The sequence below is a fragment of the Crocodylus porosus genome, unplaced genomic scaffold (genome assembly GCF_001723895.1).
Source record: "Crocodylus porosus isolate Cpor-Errol unplaced genomic scaffold, CroPor_comp1, whole genome shotgun sequence".
NCBI lineage: Eukaryota > Metazoa > Chordata > Crocodylia > Crocodylidae > Crocodylus > Crocodylus porosus.
The window spans coordinates 53,804,826-53,826,617 of NW_017728907.1; the positions used below are offsets into that span (position 1 = coordinate 53,804,826).

The 21,792-nt window shown below is 43.6% G+C and overlaps 2 protein-coding genes across 3 annotated transcripts in view; one reads left to right on the top strand and one right to left on the bottom strand.

The window, feature by feature from the left end:
• The window catches only part of CPT2 (carnitine palmitoyltransferase 2), a 94,395-nt gene extending 85,123 nt beyond the window's left edge, over positions 1 to 9,272 (top strand). The window contains exons 1-5 of one of the 2 annotated variants that reach the window (XM_019531448.1): positions 799 to 833; positions 1,802 to 1,882; positions 2,011 to 2,117; positions 5,756 to 7,060; positions 8,270 to 9,272. In XM_019531448.1, the coding sequence (XP_019386993.1) occupies positions 814 to 833; positions 1,802 to 1,882; positions 2,011 to 2,117; positions 5,756 to 7,060; positions 8,270 to 8,601 (1,845 nt within the window). In that variant the 5' untranslated portion in view covers positions 799 to 813 and the 3' untranslated portion in view covers positions 8,602 to 9,272. Of the gene's footprint in view, positions 1 to 798; positions 834 to 1,801; positions 1,883 to 2,010; positions 2,118 to 5,755; positions 7,061 to 8,269 lie in introns of those variants that run through there. The other variant, XM_019531449.1, reaches the window with a different exon arrangement.
• A 1,594-nt stretch (positions 9,273 to 10,866) lies between these two features.
• The window catches only part of CUNH1orf123 (chromosome unknown C1orf123 homolog), an 11,576-nt gene continuing 650 nt past the window's right edge, over positions 10,867 to 21,792 (bottom strand). Inside the window, exons 3-8 of the mRNA XM_019531450.1 lie at positions 20,862 to 20,918; positions 17,973 to 18,054; positions 16,110 to 16,141; positions 15,315 to 15,392; positions 11,899 to 11,964; positions 10,867 to 11,106 (exon numbers count right to left, since the gene is read on the bottom strand). Of these exons, the coding sequence (XP_019386995.1) occupies positions 11,029 to 11,106; positions 11,899 to 11,964; positions 15,315 to 15,392; positions 16,110 to 16,141; positions 17,973 to 18,054; positions 20,862 to 20,918 (393 nt within the window). The 3' untranslated portion in view covers positions 10,867 to 11,028. The remainder of the gene's footprint in view (positions 11,107 to 11,898; positions 11,965 to 15,314; positions 15,393 to 16,109; positions 16,142 to 17,972; positions 18,055 to 20,861; positions 20,919 to 21,792) is intronic.

A 21,792-nucleotide genomic window follows, 5' to 3' on the forward strand; every position in this document is an offset into this window, starting at 1 on the left:
CGGGCCCACCGCGCCGCCGGCTTCCTGCACCGCAGCGTCGTGCCCACGCTGCACTACCAGCGCAGCCTGCCCCGGTGAGCGCCGCCCTCCGGCGCGGGGCGAGCCGCGGGGTCCCGGGCCGGGGCGGGAGCAGGTGCAGGGACGCGAGAGAAGCCGCGGGAGGGAGATGCTGCGCCGGACGCCAGGGCGGCCTCAGACATAACTAGCGCCTCGTGGGTTGCTTTTCACGTCTGATAGCAGTCGTGTGCATTTGCCTTCCCGAGGTCGAGCCGGTGAAACCTCCCGGCAGAGAGTTGAGGACCCCGTTTCTCTGCGTGCCTCGTCCCTGTCGCTCCGACGGGGACGGGGGGGCCTGGAAATGACCAGACTTTGGATGGTGGTGATCGCTGTCTCCGGTGAGGGGGGGCCTGACGCTCAAAGATGGCTTGCGGCCGCTCGGCGGGTAGGCACGGTGCTGCTCACCGGGTCTCTGGACGTTGTGGCCGACCTCCTGGCCCTCGCCAAGCCGGGCGTTTACCTGGCTGGGAGGGAGGTTCTGGCTGCGGACAGCCATGCTGCTTTCCTGTTCCTGGTCAGGTCTGTCCCATGTGCTCGGTTTGGCCCCTTCCTTGGTGCGCTCATTTTGCACCTCGTTTTCTTTTTAGCTGTCCCCTGAAATCAGTTGACGCGGCTTCCCTACTGAGGGAGGCTTCTAGTTCCTCCTGGAAGGGCCCGAGCCCAGGATCCACTACTAGGCACATCAAAAGCCAGTTTCTGCATGATGCCAGCGTCCCACGGTGCCGTGGCATTGCCCGGCTCTTCACCACGTGCCATATGCGCCACCGGAATAAACGGTAGTCTCTGGTGTTGTCTTTAGGCCCCATCTACACCCTTAATGTTGTAGCTGTGGTAGCCTGGGAAATGTTACCAAAACCCCTTTGTTTCTGGAATAGCTTTTCTTGGACCACCTGTGTATTTGGAAAAGGTGTTAGACTTTTGAGCTAGTTAGGACTGGGTCTGTAATGGAAAGAAAGGATTTCCCACAAAGAGGATCATCAATATGCCAGTTACCACTTAAGTCATTTCTTAACATGTGACCCTGCCACGTGCTCAATGAGTTCATCATGGGGAAAAATGAGGAATAAACCACAAAGCTATTCCACAAAAAACGTGGAATAACTTTTGGCTTGTTCTTATCCCATTAATTCGGGGGCGGGCAAAATGAAGCCCACCAAGCCATTCTATCTGGCCTGCGGGACCCCTGAAAATTTTAGAAAATTAATATTTATCTGCCCTGGCTGCCTGTCATGCAGCTTTCAACAACTTACCAAAACACAGTAAGCTGTCCTCCACCCAAAATAATTGCCTGCTCCTGCATTAACTGAACCTCTGGGCAGATGCTCCCCTGTGGCTGGGAGCCCCATCAGCCGATGGGGGGGCTCCCAGCCATGGTAGCAACCCATGCATCGCTATGGCTGTGAGCCCCATTAGCTGCAGGACTCCCAGCTGTGGGAACTTGCTGTTTTGTGGTGCAGGCAGAGCCCAGGATGGTGATCCCGGACTCCGCCTACACTGGCAATAAGGTGTGATGGGATCTGATGCTGGATCCTGAAATCGAGCCTCCTGCCATGCACATGTGGCCTGGCAGGAGATGCAATTGTGTGGGTTGTGCATCCAATTGTATCACACCTTTATCTGGATGTCTAGAGGAATCCTGTATGATACCAGCTTCTGATGGGATCGTGGGGATTGCTGTGCAGTTTGTAAAATCCTATATGGACCAGCTTGATAAACGGCAATCTCCTATGTTATCTCCCCTCAGGTTGCCAATTCCCAAACTTGAAGATAGTGTTAGAAGATACCTGAACGCCCAGAAGCCTCTCTTAGATGATGACCAGTTCAGGTATGAAAAGCAAGGTACCAAATCACGCTGTAGCATGCTTCAGTGTGCCCTTCCCCTGCCAGCCTATATGAGAACATGCATCTCTTAAAATGCCTCGAGCTGGCATTTTGACCAACTTGTTTTTGTAGGAAAACGGAAGAAATTGCTCGCCGCTTTGAAAGTGGAATTGGAAGAGAACTGCATAAGCAGCTAGTTGCCCAAGACAAGCAGAACAAACACACTAGTTACATCTCAGGTAGGAAGATTTGTAGTGGGATAATGTGGGGATTTGTTTTTAGCAAAGGCCTGCATGGACTGGCAGCTCATAAGCAGTGAATAAAACATGTTAAAATGTAACCTTCTCTCTGTTTGCGCTCTGAACAGCAAACTGTGAAAACTGCCATTGACAAAGTCCGAGCTAATTGATAGAGTGGAGTGATATTGTAGCTGTTATGGTGCAGCTACAACCAAACCAAAAAACCCTTGCTGCTTGCATGTATTTTTATTGGACCAACCATATATTTGGAAGAGATGTTAGACCTTTTTGCTGGTTAGGACAATGTCTGTAATGGACACAAAAGAACATTTCCCACAAATATGGTTCAATATACCAAATAATGGAGAAAACCCTTTCATTTGGAAATAAAGTAATTTAAACCTCTGACTAGGAGAACATAATGGGGAGGGGAAAAGTCTGGAAGAGAGGGAGAGTGGTGGTGCTATCAGAATAAAAATGAGAATAGATGGCATGGTCAGCCACAACACTGACACTCTCCACGTGCAGATCATATTTAAGACAAGCAAAAGATTTGTCTGTCCATGTACAGAACTCTGAGGAAAAGAACAGTTTGTTTGGGGCCTAGTGCCATTCAGGTGTGTCGATAAAAGCTATGTACTTGTCCAAATATAATGCACTGAGTAAGTACATGGTGCTCGAAGTGTTGTAGTATCAGCAGCCTCAAAACTGACTTAGAAGCCTTGAAAATGAGGGAGGCTATTCAGTGTCACGGCTGCTCGTGTCACAGGACTGGCAGTGCTGCCTACATAACAAGCTTTGTTCACAGTGTTGTCAGTGTTAAAACTGAGCAGCTTCCCTCATTTTCAGGGTTTCTAATAGAGCCCTTTGAAAAGCTGTTTCCCCTCTACTGTTTCTATGCAGTGAACTGGAGTTCATTTATGTTACAAAGTGGGGCTGAAACGTGCTATACACTTAAGTGGCTTATGCCCTTAATCAGCATACAGATAACAAGTGTTGGTTAGTGGATGCAGCATACGACATATTGGGATGGGCTTTGTATTATGCAGTTAGGTGAATTATAGACTTAACTGATGTACAGTAGAGTATACTGCATATTGTATCATTCTGTACTCTCCTTTCCTATGGTAGAGCACTGAGTATACTGCAGTGCCTATGTAAAAAAAAAACCAAAAACCAAAAAAACCCCAACCCTTTTACATGTGCACTGCAGTATACTCAGTGCTCTACTATAGGAGAGTACAGAATGATGCAATATGCAGTATACTCTACTGTACATCAGTTAAGTGCATAAAGTTAGTGTTGCTGTTGGATCCTTATTTCAAAATATCCTTGCCTGAGAGCATCTTACTAAAGTGGAGGACGTATTGCATCTTTGCAGGAAAATCCTGTCCCCTGATGTTCTGTGGCAAGGCTGCACAACCCCTGGTGCAGGCCAGTTCCAGCCCGCAGAGCCACGATGTCTGGCCTATGGGGATCTCCTATGGGTTGGGAAATTTGGTGGCTGTGGAGCAATGGCAGTTACTGCTGCCACTCATCCCCCACTGGCAAATTACCAAATCCTAAACAGCTGGATCAGGCCTGACCTGAGCGATTGCTGTTTGGCCAGACAGGGACCAGGCTGTTCCTTTCCCCCTCCAATGTGGCCTGACCTGAGCTAGGCCACCCCTTTCACCCCCCACCCTCAACAAAGCCAGATAGGTGCTGGAGCTCTCCTTCCCCCTCCCTGCTCGTGAGGCTGGGCTGTCCCCATCTCCTGCCTCTAATACAGCCGGATGGGGCCCACTGGCTGAATCCAGTCTATGGATGGACCTGGCATTGGCCATCTGGCCCACAGGGTGAAAAGGTCACTGTTCTAGGGGAATAGAGTCTTCTAGACTGTTGCTGCCATAGGTTGTGGAGGAATATTGAAAAAGTATACTCTGTTTATTTTTAAGATAACATTTTTAAAGGATAATTGCAAATTTATTTTGGTATGTAGCTCAGTGGAGGAATTCAAAACTAAAAGCATCCTTGAGGAAACGAATCTAACATTAGTTCAATCATTAACTTGTCCTGCAGCTGCCTGCTAAAAACTAAACTCTTGGAGAAGGCAGGGAAGGATGACTGAATAAGGGGACCGTGTTCTAGTCTTAAAAAACCACAGAGCATTATATTGTCTTAAAGAACAAGAAAGGAAAGACACAGAAAGAGGAAGACCAGACTAAAGAAAAGGAGAGAGAGGACATAGGAGACAAAATGGAGACAGAAAGAAGGAAGAAAGGGAAAGAAAAGCAAGAGAAAGCAGGTAGTGTTTAGGTTAGTGAATTGTCTCTTATTTGTTCATGTTCCTTCCAGCAGACTTCAAATGTAAGTGATATGTGTTAGTGGACAATACTGGCTGAATAGTTCTGGATCAGCATTTCTCAACCCGTGGGTCATGACCCAAAAATGGGTCACAAGAATATATGAAAGGGTTGCAAACAATTGCAGACAAACATGGAAATTTTTTCCTGTAAAGGAGAAAACCATGGGGAAACCTTGGGTTTCCCCTTGTAGGCTGGCAGGATGTTTAAATACAAACTATTTACCAGGTCAGGATTGACCATCATTGTTTACAAATGGGTCATGGTTCAAAAAATGTTGAGAACCACTGCACTACATGATTTGTGTCTAGCACAAGGAGCAGCAGTATAAGCTTCTGTATGCTGCCCTGCCAAGGCTTTAAATCCTTGCCTTTAGTGAAACTGCTGGTCACTGAGAATTATACCATGAATCTCCAAGTTCTCTTAGATCAGCTGCTGATCAACTTTCTGGGTAATGTCCTTCACTCATTTAGATGGGTTGGATTCTGACTGGGGAGTCTTTGTGTACAATTGTTATTAGTCCCCCAGTTATTTCCTCTCTTTCTTCAAAGGATGGTCAGTCTTAACGTGCTGTTGAGAGGAAGTGGGGCAGACTTATCACTGACTAGTTAGGCATTATTAGGTAAATGGGGTCTTTTTTTAAATTACTTGCAGCTGCATGCAGCTCCTTCCCCTCTTGACTTTCAGGTCTCAGGTTAAGTGAGCAATGGGGTCATAACACCATGGTGAGCAATGGGGTCATAACACTCTCCAGAGGCGAAAAATTAGCATCTATCAGACCTGAGCTTCAACTTGTGATTTAAGTCACACCCAAAAGAAAATGGCAAATGTGGTCTCAACTAGATCCACTCTAGATCTTGTACAGACTTCCCACTGATATTGGTGGGAGCGTCATTTTTGACTGGAAAGAGAGTGGAGTCCTAATGTGCCTTGATGTATTCTCACATTATCTTGACATATAACTGAATATGGTGTCTGACATTCTTTACTAAGTGAGTAGAGAGGGGTAGTGCCCACATAATGCTGTCAGGGTTCCCTTAACTTCAGACTAACTTGTTCAGAGACAGGAATTTTTATAGGCTAGAGCCTACTTCCTCAGATCCTATGAATAGACTCTTCATTTAGCATCTGACAAAATAGGTTGTAGCCTACAAAAGTTCATGCCTACCTGATGGAGTTAGTTTTTATTTAATACACTTGGTGTTCTGATACAAGTGAATCTAAATGTAATGCTTTTATAACTAGCCCAGCTGTCCCTGTGTTAATATATTTTTTTTTAATTCTGTTTCTTAGGTCCCTGGTTTGATATGTATCTAAGGGCACGTGAGTCTGTAGTTTTGAATTTTAATCCATTTATGGCTTTCAATCCTGACCCCAAAACTGAATATAATGACCAGCTGACACGAGCTACTAACATGACTGTTTCTGCCCTCCGTTTCTTGAAGACCCTCAGGGCTGGCTACCTAGAGCCAGAAGTTTTTCACCTCAATCCGGCCAAAAGCGACACAGAGACATTTAAAAAGCTCATCCGATTTGTGCCATCGTCCCTTTCCTGGTATGGTGCCTACATGGTCAATGCTTATCCCCTAGATATGTCTCAGTATTTCAGGCTTTTCAATTCCACACGGCTGCCAAAGTTCAGTAGAGATGAGCTTTTCACAGATGAAAAGGGAAAGCACTTACTTGTGCTCAGAAATGGAAATTTTTATGTTTTCAATGTCATTGATGGAGATGGGAACATTGTGAAACCTTCAGAAATCCAAGCACACCTAAAATACATTCTTTCTGATAGCAGTCCAGCCCCAGCCTTCCCTCTTAGTTATCTAACCAGTGAAAACAGAGATGTGTGGACAGTACTGAGGCAGAAGCTACTTGATAATGGCAATGAAGAAGCCCTTCACAAAGTGGACTCTGCTGTCTTCTGTCTGTGTCTGGATGATTTCCCCATTAAAGACCTTGAGCACTTGTCCCATGTCATGTTGCATGGAGATGGTACTAATCGCTGGTATGACAAATCCTTCAACCTTATTATAACCAAAGATGGCACTGCAGCCATTCATTTTGAGCACTCTTGGGGAGATGGAGTGGCTGTGGTGAGATTCCAGAATGAGGTGTTTAAAGACAGCACCCAAGCGCCCGCTGTTAGCCCACAGTCTCAGCCTGCTGCTGTTGACTCTTCCAGAGCTGTGCAGAAACTTGACTTTAATCTGAATGATGCCTTAAAAACAGGAATTGCCAAAGCCAAAGAACAGTTTGATGCTGCTGTGAAAAGTCTGACTCTTAACAGTATTCAGTTTGAGAAAGGAGGCAAGGAGTTTTTAAAGCAAAAGAAGTTAAGTCCTGATGCTGTGGCTCAGCTCTCCTTCCAGATGGCTTTCCTCCGGCAGAATGGGCAGACTGTCGCCACGTATGAGTCTTGTAGCACTGCAGCTTTCAAACATGGTCGCACGGAGACCATCCGTCCTGCCTCCATCTACACAAAGAAGTGTTCAGATGCTTTCCTCAGGGAACCTTCCAAATACAGCATAGAAGAGCTTCAACAGATGATCATGGAGTGCTCCAAGTACCACAGCCAGTTGACAAAAGAAGCTGCTATGGGTAAGTGACAAGACCAGGTCATGATGCTAGAGCAGGGGGAGGGCCACTTAACAAGGTTTAATGAGCTTTTGAGGGCCGCATGGGCAGCCCCATCCTTTGGTTCCCTACATGCTGCCTACAGCAAACAGGATGCCAGGGAAGCCGAGCTGGTTCCCCAGCAGCTGCAGCGGCTTTTGCCCTTGAGGGTGTGAGTGAGGCTCTAGGTTATGTTGGTGGGGTGCGTGTATACGTGAGCACCTTGCTCCTACCCTTCTGGGCAGAAGGGCTGGGCAGGGTACAGTTCTTTAGTGAGCATCGCGGGCCAGATCAAAGTGCCTGGTGGGCTAGATGCAGCCCACAGGCTGTATTTTGCCTGCCTCTGTGCTAGAGCATTTGCAGTTCTGCATCTGAACTGAAGTGTAGTTGCTGAGTAAACTTCAAGCAACCAAAATCTAAATTAATCTGGCTGAAAACGCTATGTTGTTCTGTGTGCTAGAACGCTTCAGTAGCAGGAATTCCCAGGTTAAGAACGTTCTGCCTTTGTGACATCCTTGGGGGAGAGCGCTTTTATACCACTCCTTTCCTGCCATATGCATGCACCCCCCCTGCATTTTATTGGTTTTTTTCCTGTCCTCTTGTTATTTACCTCCTATAGTAGCCACCTACCTGAATCATCAATTAATAACTTCCTCTGAGCTGGCCTTTCTGGGTCTTTTAAATAGTTTAGAATTGAACCTTAACTTCCTTCTAGATTTTTGACAATATCTATAGCATGCTGGACCTTCTCATATACTTGTCTTGTTTGGCTTCCTTTTTTTTAGCATCTGTGTTGATTTTAGAAAAAAAATGTCTTTTCTATCCTAGTCCTTGCCATTGGGAACAACCTTGTTCTACCTTACTCTGTTTAGTAATGTGAAAACATGTATCTCTCTTAACCTTCTTCCACCATTTCACTAGCATTAAAAATTGCTACTAACACAACACTAGCATCTAGTCCCCCTGACTGGCGATCATGACACTCTGAGCAAAACCTGGTGTCTTTCCCCAGAAAACAGCTGCACTAAAAATGCTCAACAATTTTGTTCTACAAAATTTTTCAGGGTAATTTGTAAAAAACCCACTATCCAGTGTGTGGCTTTGGAGCGATGTGTATTTCACCTGCTAAACAACTTGGCTATTCTCTGCAGAAAAGCAGTAATTTCTGTGATGTTTTGTATTTCCTTTTAACAGGTCAAGGATTTGACCGGCACCTGTTTAGCTTGCGCTATTTGGCAGTGTCCAAAGGCATGCCATTGCCTGACTTCTACCAGGACCAAGCTTATGCTCAGCTGAACCACAACATTCTCTCTACAAGCACATTAAGCAGCCCTGCTGTGAATTTCGGAGGATTTGCGCCTGTGGTGCCTAATGGCTTTGGTATAGGATATGGAGTACATGATAACTGGATTGGTTGCAATGTTTCTGCTTATCCAGCCAGGAATGTGAAAGAATTCCTCCAGTGTGTGTATCAGTCATTAGAGGATATTTTCTGTGTTTTGGAAGGCAGGCATATCAGTAAATAGATGGTACAAAACTGAGCCACCTTTAAATACTGTATGAAATGCTGGTCACTTCTGATCATGTGTTTGAAAATTCCAGCCACAGCATTTAGTGTTTAATGACTATATTCAAAGGAGCAAATTATGCGTCTAATTTACACTGAATTTCAACTCCCTTAGAATTACCTTGAAAATCATAGCCATGATAAGGAAATCAAATGCAGACTCCTGAATATGAGATTCAGGAAATATTAATTCTTCATAGTATCAGAATCAAGTAATTACGGATGGCGTGGACTTAAACATAATTTAAAATAAAGCATTAAACATTTGTTTCTAGTCAAAAATTTACATATTTATATTGATGAATTTGAGCACGTGAGATCCGAGTGTTCATACCTCCAGTGACATGACATCACTTTTGAGCTGTGTTAACTAATTTTAAAACCAGTGTACTAAATTTAAAGGTATAGTAAAGTTTGCACAGGTGCAGCAGGCTCCTTACTATTTCATTTTCCTTGATATACTTGAAACCGAGTATCAGACTAATGGTGCCTTCCCTGTTGGAAAAATGGAATGTAAGAGAACTTTACTCTTTGTTTTCCCCCAAACAATACCTCGTCCTGCAGTCAAATGTTTTATAACTGTTAAACTGAATGGAAACTTTGTATCCCAATAAAGCTACCTAATGAAGAGCTGCAGAAAACTGTTTTAATAGCCTGTTGGGATGGTGAACATGGTAGTTTCTAGTGTTGCTAGTTTGCTTTTCTAAGAAAGTGGTACACAAAGGCTGAGCAACAGTCAATCAAGTGTACACTTCTGTTTAGTAGCCCATTTGGTAAGTTAAGTCTTCCTTTCTAATCTGTGTTTCCTTTCCCTCCTTAAGCTTTGAGGACACACACACTTAACTCACTTCTCCATATACCAGTGCTGCTTTCCTTTTTACTCTTCCATCCCAAAGTGTATATTGTACCAGAATGCTCTCCTAAATAACTGTCTTGCAGGTGTTGTACACCTGATGTCTTACCGTATCACACGTTTTAGAGGCTCAGGTAGAACTTTCAGCTGATTTGAAAGGCAAATGCCAGGATTACTTTGGGGTCTGTACATTTAAGATGTCTTTAAAACAGGCAGAGCTTCCTGTGGGAGGAGTTCAGAACTTTCCAGGAGGCCTAGCAGAATTTCCTGGAGAATACTGCCAACACTTAAAAACCCTCAGCAAGCACTTCAGATCCTAGGCTGCTTGCAGATGTTAAAAAAAACAAAAAACGGTGCTTTACTTTAAACTCAGTGCACTCCTGCAGAGCCCAGTGCATGCCTAGAAGCAGTGCATTAATGGACCTGGCTCACCCAACATCTGTATAGACTGGGCACTCTAGTGGGGGTTTTTTGGCAGTTTTATCTAATACCTGATTGAATCAACTTTAGATAAAAGCCCTGCTGAAGTGCCTGATCTCTGTGTGCTGTGGAGTCAGGTCAAAGTAATGCATTGCTGCTTCTGGTAAAGTGTTTTATTTTGTTTTCCCCCCCCATCTGCAAGCAGTTTGAGACAGACAGTTGATATCAAGACTCTGAAGTAAAATCTGTAGAGTTCCTGCTGTGTAGTCCACCACTTGAAGTCTACGGCTTTAGGGACTGTACATTTTTCAGACCCCCAAGAGCTTACAGATCACAAGAGAAAATTATTTTCAGGGAGGAGATGGTTGGATGGAAGCAGAGTACAAGATAAGGTATGAAATCAAGTTTTTACTTCAAGTTAAATGAAGAGGAAAGAAAGCTGTATTAAAAATGAAGGAAATAGTAGCCAAGAAAAACTTTGTCTAGTGTTAAATTAACATCATTGTGAAGATCACCTGGTTTTCAGAAGACATCAATAATTAATCTGCTTACGAAACTCACTCCCCAAAGGTCAGTGCACTCAAAGGTATACCACACAGCAGGCTGTACTTACTGCCCTCTACATCAAACAGGATTGGGATTCTGAATGCACTACTCCAGTGGTTTTCAACTTTTTTTCATTTTGAATGGAGATGTGGACCCCTTTGGAAATTTTGAATGGAGGTGAAGACCTCTTTGAATTATAAATATGGGTATTCACACATTTTTGAATGATTGTAGGCATCTCTCCCAGACCCCTTTGACATAATCTGCAGACCCCCAGGCATCCATGGACCAGTTTGAAAACACTGCACTACTTAAAATGTATATGGCAAGCTCCTCTACTCTTTTTAGTGTTCAGTTTGTCTTTAGTAAGGCCATGTCAGAGCACACTGTTTAAATGCAACTAGATTTGTGAAAAATGTGACTTTATTAGTTATTGTTGGGAGAGTAGTTACAGCTCAGTTAGATTCTTGGGTCGTAGCCATGTGGAAAGCGATGCCAGGGGAACTGTTTCTCCAATGGTTGCACCTCTATCTTTGGCCAGCATGCCAGGGTTTATTAGAAATAGTTTCAGCATTTTACAAACTTATGGGTAACTTCATAAATTCCAACAGATTCCTTTGATTTTTCATCATAGTCATTCCAATCCTATGGGGATTAAAATTTTACAACATTAGCCACACCAAATAGAATCCAGCACTGTTTAAAAAACAAACTGAACATCCAAGTAAATTGCCCACAATTTCTAGTTTGAGTTTCATATTTCCACAAGAGGTACTTATATGTAAGTTGTTAACCTACTTCTAATTCTGAGAGGTGAGAACATCACTGAAATTAGATGGCTTCAATCTACTTGGGTTAAGGGAAAAAAATTTCCCTGTATGAAGTCCATGGCTTGAGTCAGAAGCCTGCTGCATGAAAGGATTGATTACCTGTTATTTACAATACTCAAGTCGTGTGGGTATGGAGACAACAGTTCTTCCTAGCAAGTATAATACCAAGGAGTGGAACTGAGCTTGAGACTCCTCTCATGGCCAGGGAAGATTTGCAACAGAGTTACTATGCTGAACTCTGTAGGAGACTACATGTTATTATTCAACAACTCTGTCCAGAGGGAAATTTTAGGAGTTGAAAAGAGAACTCATTTTCTCAAAATGAAGAACCAGAATCAGCCTAAAGTCTAGGATTTTCTAATTTGGTAGGAGTTAGAAAAAAGACATGTTGCATTTACACCTTCATATAGTTTTTGTCAGGTGCCTGACAAAAGACTTCTAAAGAAGAGAGGCACACACTTGTGTTTGACGTAGCATATCGTCCTTTGCAGTGTACACCCAACAGCTTTTAAATGGGTGATCTATCATCTCCTTACTCTGAAACACAGATCTGAGAAGAAAACAAAAGTCCGTTAGACTGAACCTCCTCATGAATCTCACACTGTACCTTTTCCAGTAAGTTTATTTCACTGAAAGACGTGCCAGACTCTGCACCTTCAGCAGCAAACCCAGCCTAAAAACAAGAATTAAAATAACTTTTTAATGGCCAATCGTAGCAAGAAGCAGAACCAGCCCAAGATGTTAAATGTCCTTAAAGTGAACTGTGCAACAAGCAGTTATGCAGCACAAATATTTATTGTTATGTAGGACAGGTATCTCTGCCACATGATAATAAAGAATGACCAGTTTCAATCTATGGCAGTTGTGGGGGACAACCTTTTTGGCAGGTATGCCAAAAGTTAGCCAGGCACCCTCTCCAAATGTCACACCAATTCTGCACCTGGTTCTCCGCTTTGTGCCTTGTGGTTCTCGCCTGATCTACAATTTTGGAGTTGGAGTAAGAGAGAGGTGCTGAAGGAATGTCTTAAACTTGAGTGTTCATTTGGTTTAAATGCCTACATTTAATTTTTATAGATGTTGGATCCCAAAGGATTCATATAACATGGATTTCACTTATACTCTTTAACTACCAGGCCACTGTCAATCGTATGAAAGTAACAGAATGAGACAAAAACCATTGTTTTCTAGAACAAACATTTTTCAGGCTAAGAATTATTATTATTGGAAGAATGTTGCATCATGCACTTTCTTCACATCACGTATTAGGCATATTCAGCAACTCTATTAGTAACAACTTCAATCTTCTGCCATCAGTGCCAAGAGATTTTAAGGCATTTTAGAAATAATGTGTCCTAGACAAATTTTGAGCTAACAAGGAAAGGGCAAGAGTCTTCAGGTTTGATTTCAGGTTTCAGAACCTAAATATTTTGGCAATAGCAGGAAGTGGTAACAATTCAGAGCAGTAAAGGCAGACACAGGGCACACAAGCCACCTAGCAGGTAAGAACCAGCTGAACTGTACCTGGGTGACCAGGTCAGAGTGGCATCATTTCACAGTGTAAGAGCTCCAGTGTTCTGTAGCTACTGCAGCCTCCTCTTCTAGCAGACACTAACTTGAAATCACTGTATTAGCCTTAAGATGTTGTTCTCCACACACTTACACATTATGTTCGCCCAGTCTCAAGAAGTTGAGAAAGGAAATGAACATGTTCACACAAAGGGGCTGCAGCACATAAAGCCGTGTATGCATTTGCAAGGGAAGTCAGAAGTATGTCACCAATGTCAGGGGTCATTGCTGTGTTAATAATAGAGCAGTAATTAAGCACAGCTTAACATTTTGTTGGCCTTAAATTCCCTAAAAGTTATGGGATGGTATATAAAAGTCTCCTCTGAGATGCTCAGTCAGAGCATCAGCTGACTATGTAGTAAGGGCAAATCTTCCCTGGTGTTGATCGTGCGACCTGAACTGACATTTTCCATACTCATGAATCCCAACTATCTTCAGTGATATCTAAGCATACAAAAAACATGTTAATCTGGCAACAAGCTTTTAAAGTGTTCAAGGATTTACCCAAAGTGCTTAGTTCTGCATGTCTGTGCAGCACAATGCAGACACCCACAGTAGCTCTAGGCACAGAAGCCATATATCAACATTCGTGCAATGTTGGCTACGACCCAACTGGCTCTGTGAACAGCAGGGCTTATTAGCTTGGATGCAGCCCTGTTCAGACACAGCTGTCCTGTTTCTGGGTCCAGAGATACTGTATGCAAAAGCTCAGGTATCTACATAAAGCTGCCTTGCAACATATAAGCATGTGCTTAGAATCACCCTCCCCCCACACCATGCGACAGAAACGCCAATGGAAGTGGGATGTCAATCAGATACTACAAATGGTTTTTCTACGGTTTTACAAGTGCAGGTAAAGGGCCAGAAGGGTTCAAGTGAACTGTGTCACAGACCATAATACTGAGCTGCCAATAGGACAAGGAATGGAAACAGCTGTCTGTGGTCAGCAGAGATCCATGGAGCACTGAGCCACGTGACTGGAAGTATAAGCTCCTGTACCAGACATCCTCAGCAAGACTTGCATTCTTACAGTTCTGGCGTCACAGCAGATACTCGCAATTAATCTCTGCCAAAGAGCTCTGGGGAATGAAGCAACTCGTCTGCCCTCTACCGACTGGCTCGGGACCAACAGCTGCTAAAGTGTAGCATACGTATGCCACAGAAATAGGAATACAAAGGTATTTGCCCCCTCTAAAGCCAAAGTAAGCGTCTGGAATAATTCATTAGGACACTGCAACATGTATGTAAATAGTGTTTCAGGGTGCAAACTGGGAATTGTATGACAATGCAAAAGTTCAAGCTTTGAGAGTGTCAGTGTCAAAGCAGTTATTTTAAAATCGTCTCTTATCTCTCCCTTTCACTGGTGGTGACTGAAGTGAGATTGACAGCTTGGCAGAAATTTTTCTACAGAAAGATATATTTTCTACTTCTGGCTGCAAAACCTTCCACCAAGAGCAAACAATGAGCCCCTGACATTGCTTCCCAGGCAGGTAGGCTTCTAGTTAAGAAGACACCAGGCCAATTACACAGTGCAATACCCCACTTTATATACAATTAATTCTTCATAGAATCAGCAAGACTTTTTTTGGTTTGCCTTTAGACACTTTGACTTTCCCCTCCCCCATAATAAACTTAGCACAGTGTCACAGCAGTCTGAGGGAGGGATAACAGGAAGGTTTATGTTGGTCAGTCGATGCAACTTACCCCTAATCCTACTGCAACAATAGATTAAATATAGCAGGGCATTAGCTTACACACACCGATGACCATGCACAAGCAAGCCTATTGCTGAGGCCTGGATGACAGACCCTACAATTGTGGACCTTTAGCTGTGCTTTTGCACTAAAGCTTATATTATTCCTTTCAGCCACTTTTGTTCTGCTTTTCTTGTTTTGACTAGATCCAGTTTCCTGCAGTCTGTTCTCTTGGTGACAGTTAAGCCTCCAGGAGACCTGGGCTTGGCACAACAGTCAAAAAATGGAAGTGTGTCCAAAATGTGAGGGTTGTACATTCCTTGTAACTAGGACTGGTTACACAGGCACCCCTTCTTCCCATCTACAGCAAACCAGCTGGACACTCCTGAGCTGCGACTGATTTTGGACAGACACTCCACACACAACTCCCTACTTCGAAGGTCATTCCTCCTTACTAATGTGGAACTCGAGTGCTCTGGAACTTGGAAGTTTCTTCAGGAACACGCCTCCAAAGGGGTCCAAACGTCAACCTAGAAGTAGCAGGAGCAGAGCCCAAGAGATACTGGACTTATGAAGGATACTTCATCATAACTGTGTTTGTGGGGTAAGACGCAGTTTGAAGAACTGCAGGGGCGAAAGGCTACTGGAGTCGCAGACATTCTGAGAAGAGCAGGGCTATCCTCAAAAGACAGAGTGGTGTTAGATCACTGTGGAGTTTGCAAGACAAGTACCTAAGAGCAGTCAAACATCAATAAGATCTTACCTGTGGTTGAAAGTCAACTGGTTCAAGACCCCGGCACTCAAACTCCACTATTGTTTTAAACTTCTCACTGTCCTCAGCCTAGGATTGAGTCAGAATAGCATTTACTATTTTTACACAAAGAGCCTTGACAGCTATCAGTCTTGGAACAAACTGCTTTGGAAGTCACACTACTGAGGTCTGGCATCCCATGTGAAAACAAGCTGTTATTTAAACAGGCAGTAACTCAAGGGTGGGCAAAATGTGGCCTGTGGGCTGCATGCAGCCTGCCAGGACATTCTATCCAGCTTGCAGGGCCCCTAAAAAATTTAGAAAAATTAATATTTATCTGCCCCTGGCTGCCTGTCATGCGGTCCTTGATGGCTTGCCAAAACTCAGTAAGCAGCCCTCTGCCCAGAATAATTGCCCGCCCCTGTAATAACTGATTGGAATTTCTTGAACTCTATGGGCAAGGATCTGAGCCCTTAAAAGAAAGAAGGCTCCAAGACCAGGGTAAAGTGTCACACATTTGTTTATAACCTTACTAAGTCAGTTTCTAGTATCAGCTATGGCATATTTAACAGATGATTCCACACTTGAGTCTGAAACAGGAAGGACAAAGCAAGAAATGAACATGCTGCTGCTGTCCACCTGAATAAAAATACACTTCTGAAATGTGCGTTCTAGAGCCCAGGATCTCAGGAATTTCTTCTTGTACTTCAGGGAGAAATGTAATAGCAAAATTTGGAAACCCACAGATTAATACTATTGATGTTTATTTCACTTACACCTGTAGTAATGCCGCAAACCCCAACTTACATTGTAAGGCTTGATTGTGTGACTTAAGATATCTAAAAGAAAAACAAAGAGAAATAAAATCAATGGCAACAGATCTTGAGATTTACCAGGACTCAACACAAACCCAGGAGCTCCCCGCAAAAAACAGTTTATCTCAAACAATTCTAGTTAATCTATCCATATCTAGGGTTTCATTTTTCCCCACTACTACTGAAAATTATATTTTACGTTCTGCCACTGCCCTGTCTATTTAAGACGACAAACTTGTGGCACAGCAGTAAAGATCTGATCTGATTTTACATGTTGCCCAGACAAAAATTTTCAAGTCACTGGTAGATCTGTGTACAAATGATTGCAGAACTGAGTCTGCAGGACCCCATTCAATAAACTTGTTGGATGCAACCTCCCAAATATACTTTAGCAGCAGCTACAGCAGTATAGAACCTGTAAGTATCTGCCAAAATTTAAGGGTGTTTTTACATGTGCTTTCGGATTCACCACCGGGTGCTTTAATTAGCGAGCCACACTAATTAAAAGCGCTCACACATCATGTTTATCAGTGTTGCCGCATGTCCCCACACTGAAAAAATGGTGGCAGGGCGCTTTGAACTAAAGCTCGTTGGATGTCTTTTATATCAATGTGCCCCATGACCAGCATGGAGATGCGTGGCAACGCTGATACACGTGATGCATGAGACTGCCAGAGTGCATCAATTTCCGTGCTCCAGTAGATTCGATTTACCAAGTCTACTCCGACAGCCTGAATTTCCAGCATGTTGGAGCAAGCTCCCTGCATGTGTATAAGAGCCCTAAGTTTCTATCTGTTGTATATATTCCACAGAATCGGGAGTAACTGTTTTATGTAACAATTTTATTCTACCAATTTTGCTTTATCTTCATACTGCTGCCATAAGTACCGACATGGATAATACAGCTTTCCCACATTGCAGCTCAGTCCTGAGGGAAGAAAAGTCTAGTCTGGAATGTCTGTGTGAGGGACAGTATGTACTGGGAATGCACATCCAGGAGCTTAAGCCAATGTAGAAAGCCTCTATTAATTTCTTAGATAAAGGAGTTTCTAAATGCTTCAAAGGATAATAAACAACTGGTACAGAAACATATGCGACTCTGCTGACTTCGTAACTACAGGGACTTCTGACATTTTGGGCACAATCGTGAAATGCTTTCTCTAGCAGAGTTCCACTGAAATCAATATGTAGAAGTAGAAAGATCACAGGATAAGAATGTATGTTTGTCAAAAAAGAGCCTAGAGAGTAAGGAATCACCCCAGAAAATCTGGGTTATTTATGTTATTTCATATTAAAGATCAAAGCATCGCATCTTTCCCCCCAAAAAACCAAAACCAAAAAAACTCCCCATCATAAATCACTTGTACTTTGTGCTACAAAGTAATTTGTTTCCATTCCAAAGAACTTCATAGAAAAATGCATTTTCACAGGTCGCCATTCAAGTGTGAATCATGTTGTTTCTGGAATTTTCCCTGTATTGCTGTCACAGTATGAAAGGTCACTAAAACCAGAGAAGTCAGAAAAACTGTCTGTCTTGTTCCACCATTTTCTCCCTTGGTGCATTTGAGAACATTGCATGCACATTACACATCAATCTTGTGTTGATGGCCAGCTACACTTCCCGTGTCATCAATGAACATAAGGACAAGTACATGATTGCTCTAAGAACTGAGCAGTACGGAGTGGAAGGGAAACCTTTGTGAAATGTTTAGGAGGGAGTTTAGACCAAAAGTGCAGGACACATGGTTTAAGAGACATTAGACTTAGATTTTTTCCTAAACTGGTAAAAAAAAAAAAATGATCGCCAAAGCGAGTGTGTCCCTGAAACTCCTGTGATATGCAGGGAAGCACCTACCAATAGAGTTCTCTCGAGAGCACAGCTTGCATTTCTGCACCATTGTGGCACTTCCTCTGCCTCCCTTAAGAGGAGCACTGTCCTAAAAAAGATTACAAATGGAGCCATCATTTCTAATCACATCCTGGCTGAGTGACTACAGACATCTGGCCTGACAAAAGCAGAACCATTACAAACTCTATACTGATTTTTACATGGTCAAAAGAAGGCATTTTTCTCTTGGAACTAGAGAGTCATAATTCAGAATATGATAGGTATCAAGGAATGGTTTATACTATTAAACATGATTAGGCATATCAGTCAAAAACACAGGCCAGCAGCTGTGGTAACACAGGAAATATAACTAGCAGCATTATCCATATGTAGAACCGATTGTTTAAACACGAGCACCAAAATGGCAGTTGCTTTGTTGTGCTCTTGCATGTCCACTGCAGTTACAAAAATGGCAGCTGCAAATCTTGCTTACACCAAAGAAATGTGGTGTTCTGTGTATCAGGTTTTTGTTCACAGAGACTCTGAACATCTTTCTGACATTTTTCTGGAACAGCAATGCCTTTCTTGTGGCAGAATCCATGTGCAAGGGGCCTATTCTGAGCAAAGTCCATTACTGCAACTTGCTCAGCAAGAATCTGGAGCCAGCCACACACCCATGGACTGGTAAGGAAAAGACTACCGCTCCTCCAGTGACAATGCTCCTGTGACCAAGGAAACCATGAAAAACTTTAGATTTGGGTTCTTCTCTCACTTCTCCTCCCATAAGCCTGACTTTAGTTCAAGCGTTTTTCACCTGTTGGTATCCTAAGAAAACCCTGGCAGGAAAAACATTCAAGTCCAGCAACAAAGTATAGGGGTGGTGAAAGTGTGACTTCAGCCCAAAGAGCAACCCAACTCCTTCTCTCCAGCTGGAATGAGAGCTTAGTGGAATGCCAACAGAAGTGTATTAAACAGAAGTTCATGACACCCAACCCAACATTTGTTGCCAATTGCCTACAACTAAACATACTTCAGTTGGATACCCTGTTACTTTTCAACTGATCCTCCAGTAAGCTAAATATAAAATACTGAAGAATGGATTGTTTATGCCTTTTCAGTATAGGCACATGCTATCCATTCTGCAGGCTATCTGACCTTCAACACACATGCCACTACAAGTGACTGCTGCCTGATCCTGCAGCTACGGACATGCAGGCAGGCTGTTGTACCCAAACGGAAGGAGTTGCAGGCCTGTGGCCTACAGGACAGATGGTCTTCTGTCCAGGACAGGCTGATGCTTTAAATCCCAAGTTAGCCTCAGGCTTTCTGGGTGATTCTGGGCAGGTCACTTCACCTCTCTACTCCATTCCCCATCCATAAAGCAAGCACGATACTTATCTACTGCAATTCACTCACATTTGTGCACTCCAATCCAATAATTCTATAAACATGAAGAACACTACATGTAACTTCAGTACATTGTATACAGTCACTGACTATCATGATTCCCTCTCACCAGACGGTGCCTAATTTTCCCAGAAGTGTTTTACCAGGAACTAAAGGAAAACATACTGGCAAAATCCTATTCTAGTAGCACTTTTATGCCCGTTTAACTATATAAACCCATTTAACTCAGCTGTTGAAATAAACTGTCTTTATACATAGAAGGCACAAGAAAGCTTAAAATAAATCACAACCACCATTTATCATTCCAATGGCATGTTTCTGGTAACTTACTGGTGGCATTGTGGCTCAGCATGTTTGCCTGTTGACCAAAAGGATGCTGGCTTGAACCCACCCAAAAACATTGACTGAGAAGTGTAGATGATGGGTGGGAACTGAGGTACTTTAAAGTTATGGGATCTCTCATTAGACATTTTTCAGTGAGAGGTAGATAAATGTTTGTCCTGGATAGCTTAGACAGGGATGACCTGCCGTGAGCATACGGTTGGATTAGATAACAAGGCTGTATGAAACTTCAGCAGCCATTTTGTTTCAGAGGTGTTTCGGCACCTGAAACACTGAATTCGAATTGAAGGCTCCAAAACATCTCTGGAATTGAACAAAAGCATCCAAAACATTTAGGAAAATTTTGGAGTTGTGCTTGCAGGGAAACAGAAACGAAGAAGAGGGAGGGCAAGAGGGGTGGAAGGACTGCTCCGATATTGACATCTGTAGCTGGCCAGTGTCTGCAATCTGCCCCTGCGGTCTCTTCCAATCCCAGTGCTCTGGGGGAGGGATGGCAGCCTGCTGTCAGCCACGCCCAGACCTGGGTGCCTGTGCCCCCCAGGAGGGCTGCGGGGCTGTACCAGACTCTTCCTGGGGGGGCACAGGCCCCCAGATCTGCAGGAGGATGACAGAATGCTGCCAGCAAGTGATATAAGTTTTGCTTGGAACAGTTTGAGGGGCAGTTTCACAAATCCCCCCACACCTATCTCCTTGAAACTTGGCAGGCTTCATGCCCTACAATTTTCATCTGAATCAGGCAAGACATGACAAAGGTATAGGCATTTTAGTGATTCCCCATTATAGCCTATAGCCAAAACACCAAAACAGTGTTGAAATGCCAAAACAAATTCAGCTGAATTGAAACGGGACAGTGACCTGAAACACCGAAACAAATCACTGTCCCTCCAAAACGCTGAATCCGAAACCAAGCTGTTTTGCACAGCCCTATTAGATAACTACCTGAAATCCCTTCTGGCCCTAGTTTTCTATGATTCACTCAAGTATTCAAAAGATTTTGTGATCATAAAGTACAGCAGCACCTCCAGCACACAGATAGCTATTACAATACTACACATAACACTGTAAAAATTTGCATATCATACTAGCACTGCCAATAACAATTTTATGACATAGGGACTGCTCTGGGGGGTGAGTGTTTAATATACCAGTCGCAGTGTGGGAACATACCATTAATCGCAGGTATTGCCATTTTTCAGAAACTTCACCACAGTTCCCGCATTTCAGCTGGAAAACAAAGATACAAACCCAAGAATCTTAAGTTGCTAATAGTGGGGTAATAAGACAGCACAAGCCATTTCAGACTCAGAAGTCCATATCTTTTGCAGCTGAAAGACCATGGCACAGCTCTGTTTGAAGGAGATCAGGACTGGCATCAGGTATCTATGATCTCAGGTCTGGTAGCTTCAATTGGACTATGATATGACACAAGTTGAAAATCTGCCCTGAGCAATGTGAGGTGGAAAGGGAGGTGGCAGCTGGGGAGGGAGCATGCTTGTATGCTTCCCAGCTCTGAGTACTGCAGTGTGACTTGGGCAGGGAACAAGCCAGGAGCAGACTATACCCGCTGAGTGCTAGGTTGGACTTTTCCAGCCCTCAGGGGCCGCTTTCTGCACCCTGCTTGGCAGAGACTGACACACACTACCCCCCAGGACGGGGAGAGCGAAGCAGCAAACCACTGGCCACCCCAACAGCAGTTCCATCTCCCAAGAGAGATTTTTCAGGGAGCTGATAAGCTTCAGTTGTTCCTGAGTTATGTTTCTCCCCAAGTGGCCACGTTTACACTGGGAGAAAAATTATGAACTTCTGCACTCTCATGGTTTCTCTTGAGAGAGCAGGGACTCTCTCTGGAGAAATTTAACATCTTTTTTTTTTCCCCACAAGTAACATTTTTCGTCTTCCAAGCCGAATCAAATCCAAATCCGTGAGTCATTCAAGAACCGTATGTGGCCCTACTACCAGCAAACATCCTCCACCCCCACCTGGGGCTTTAGATATTTCCAAATCATTTGTAGGGTGTCCTGCGTGCAGGCCCAAGCCTGGAGGCTTGGGGTTTGGGTGCCCCCGAGTTTTGCTCACCCTCAGCTGTATTTCCGCAGGA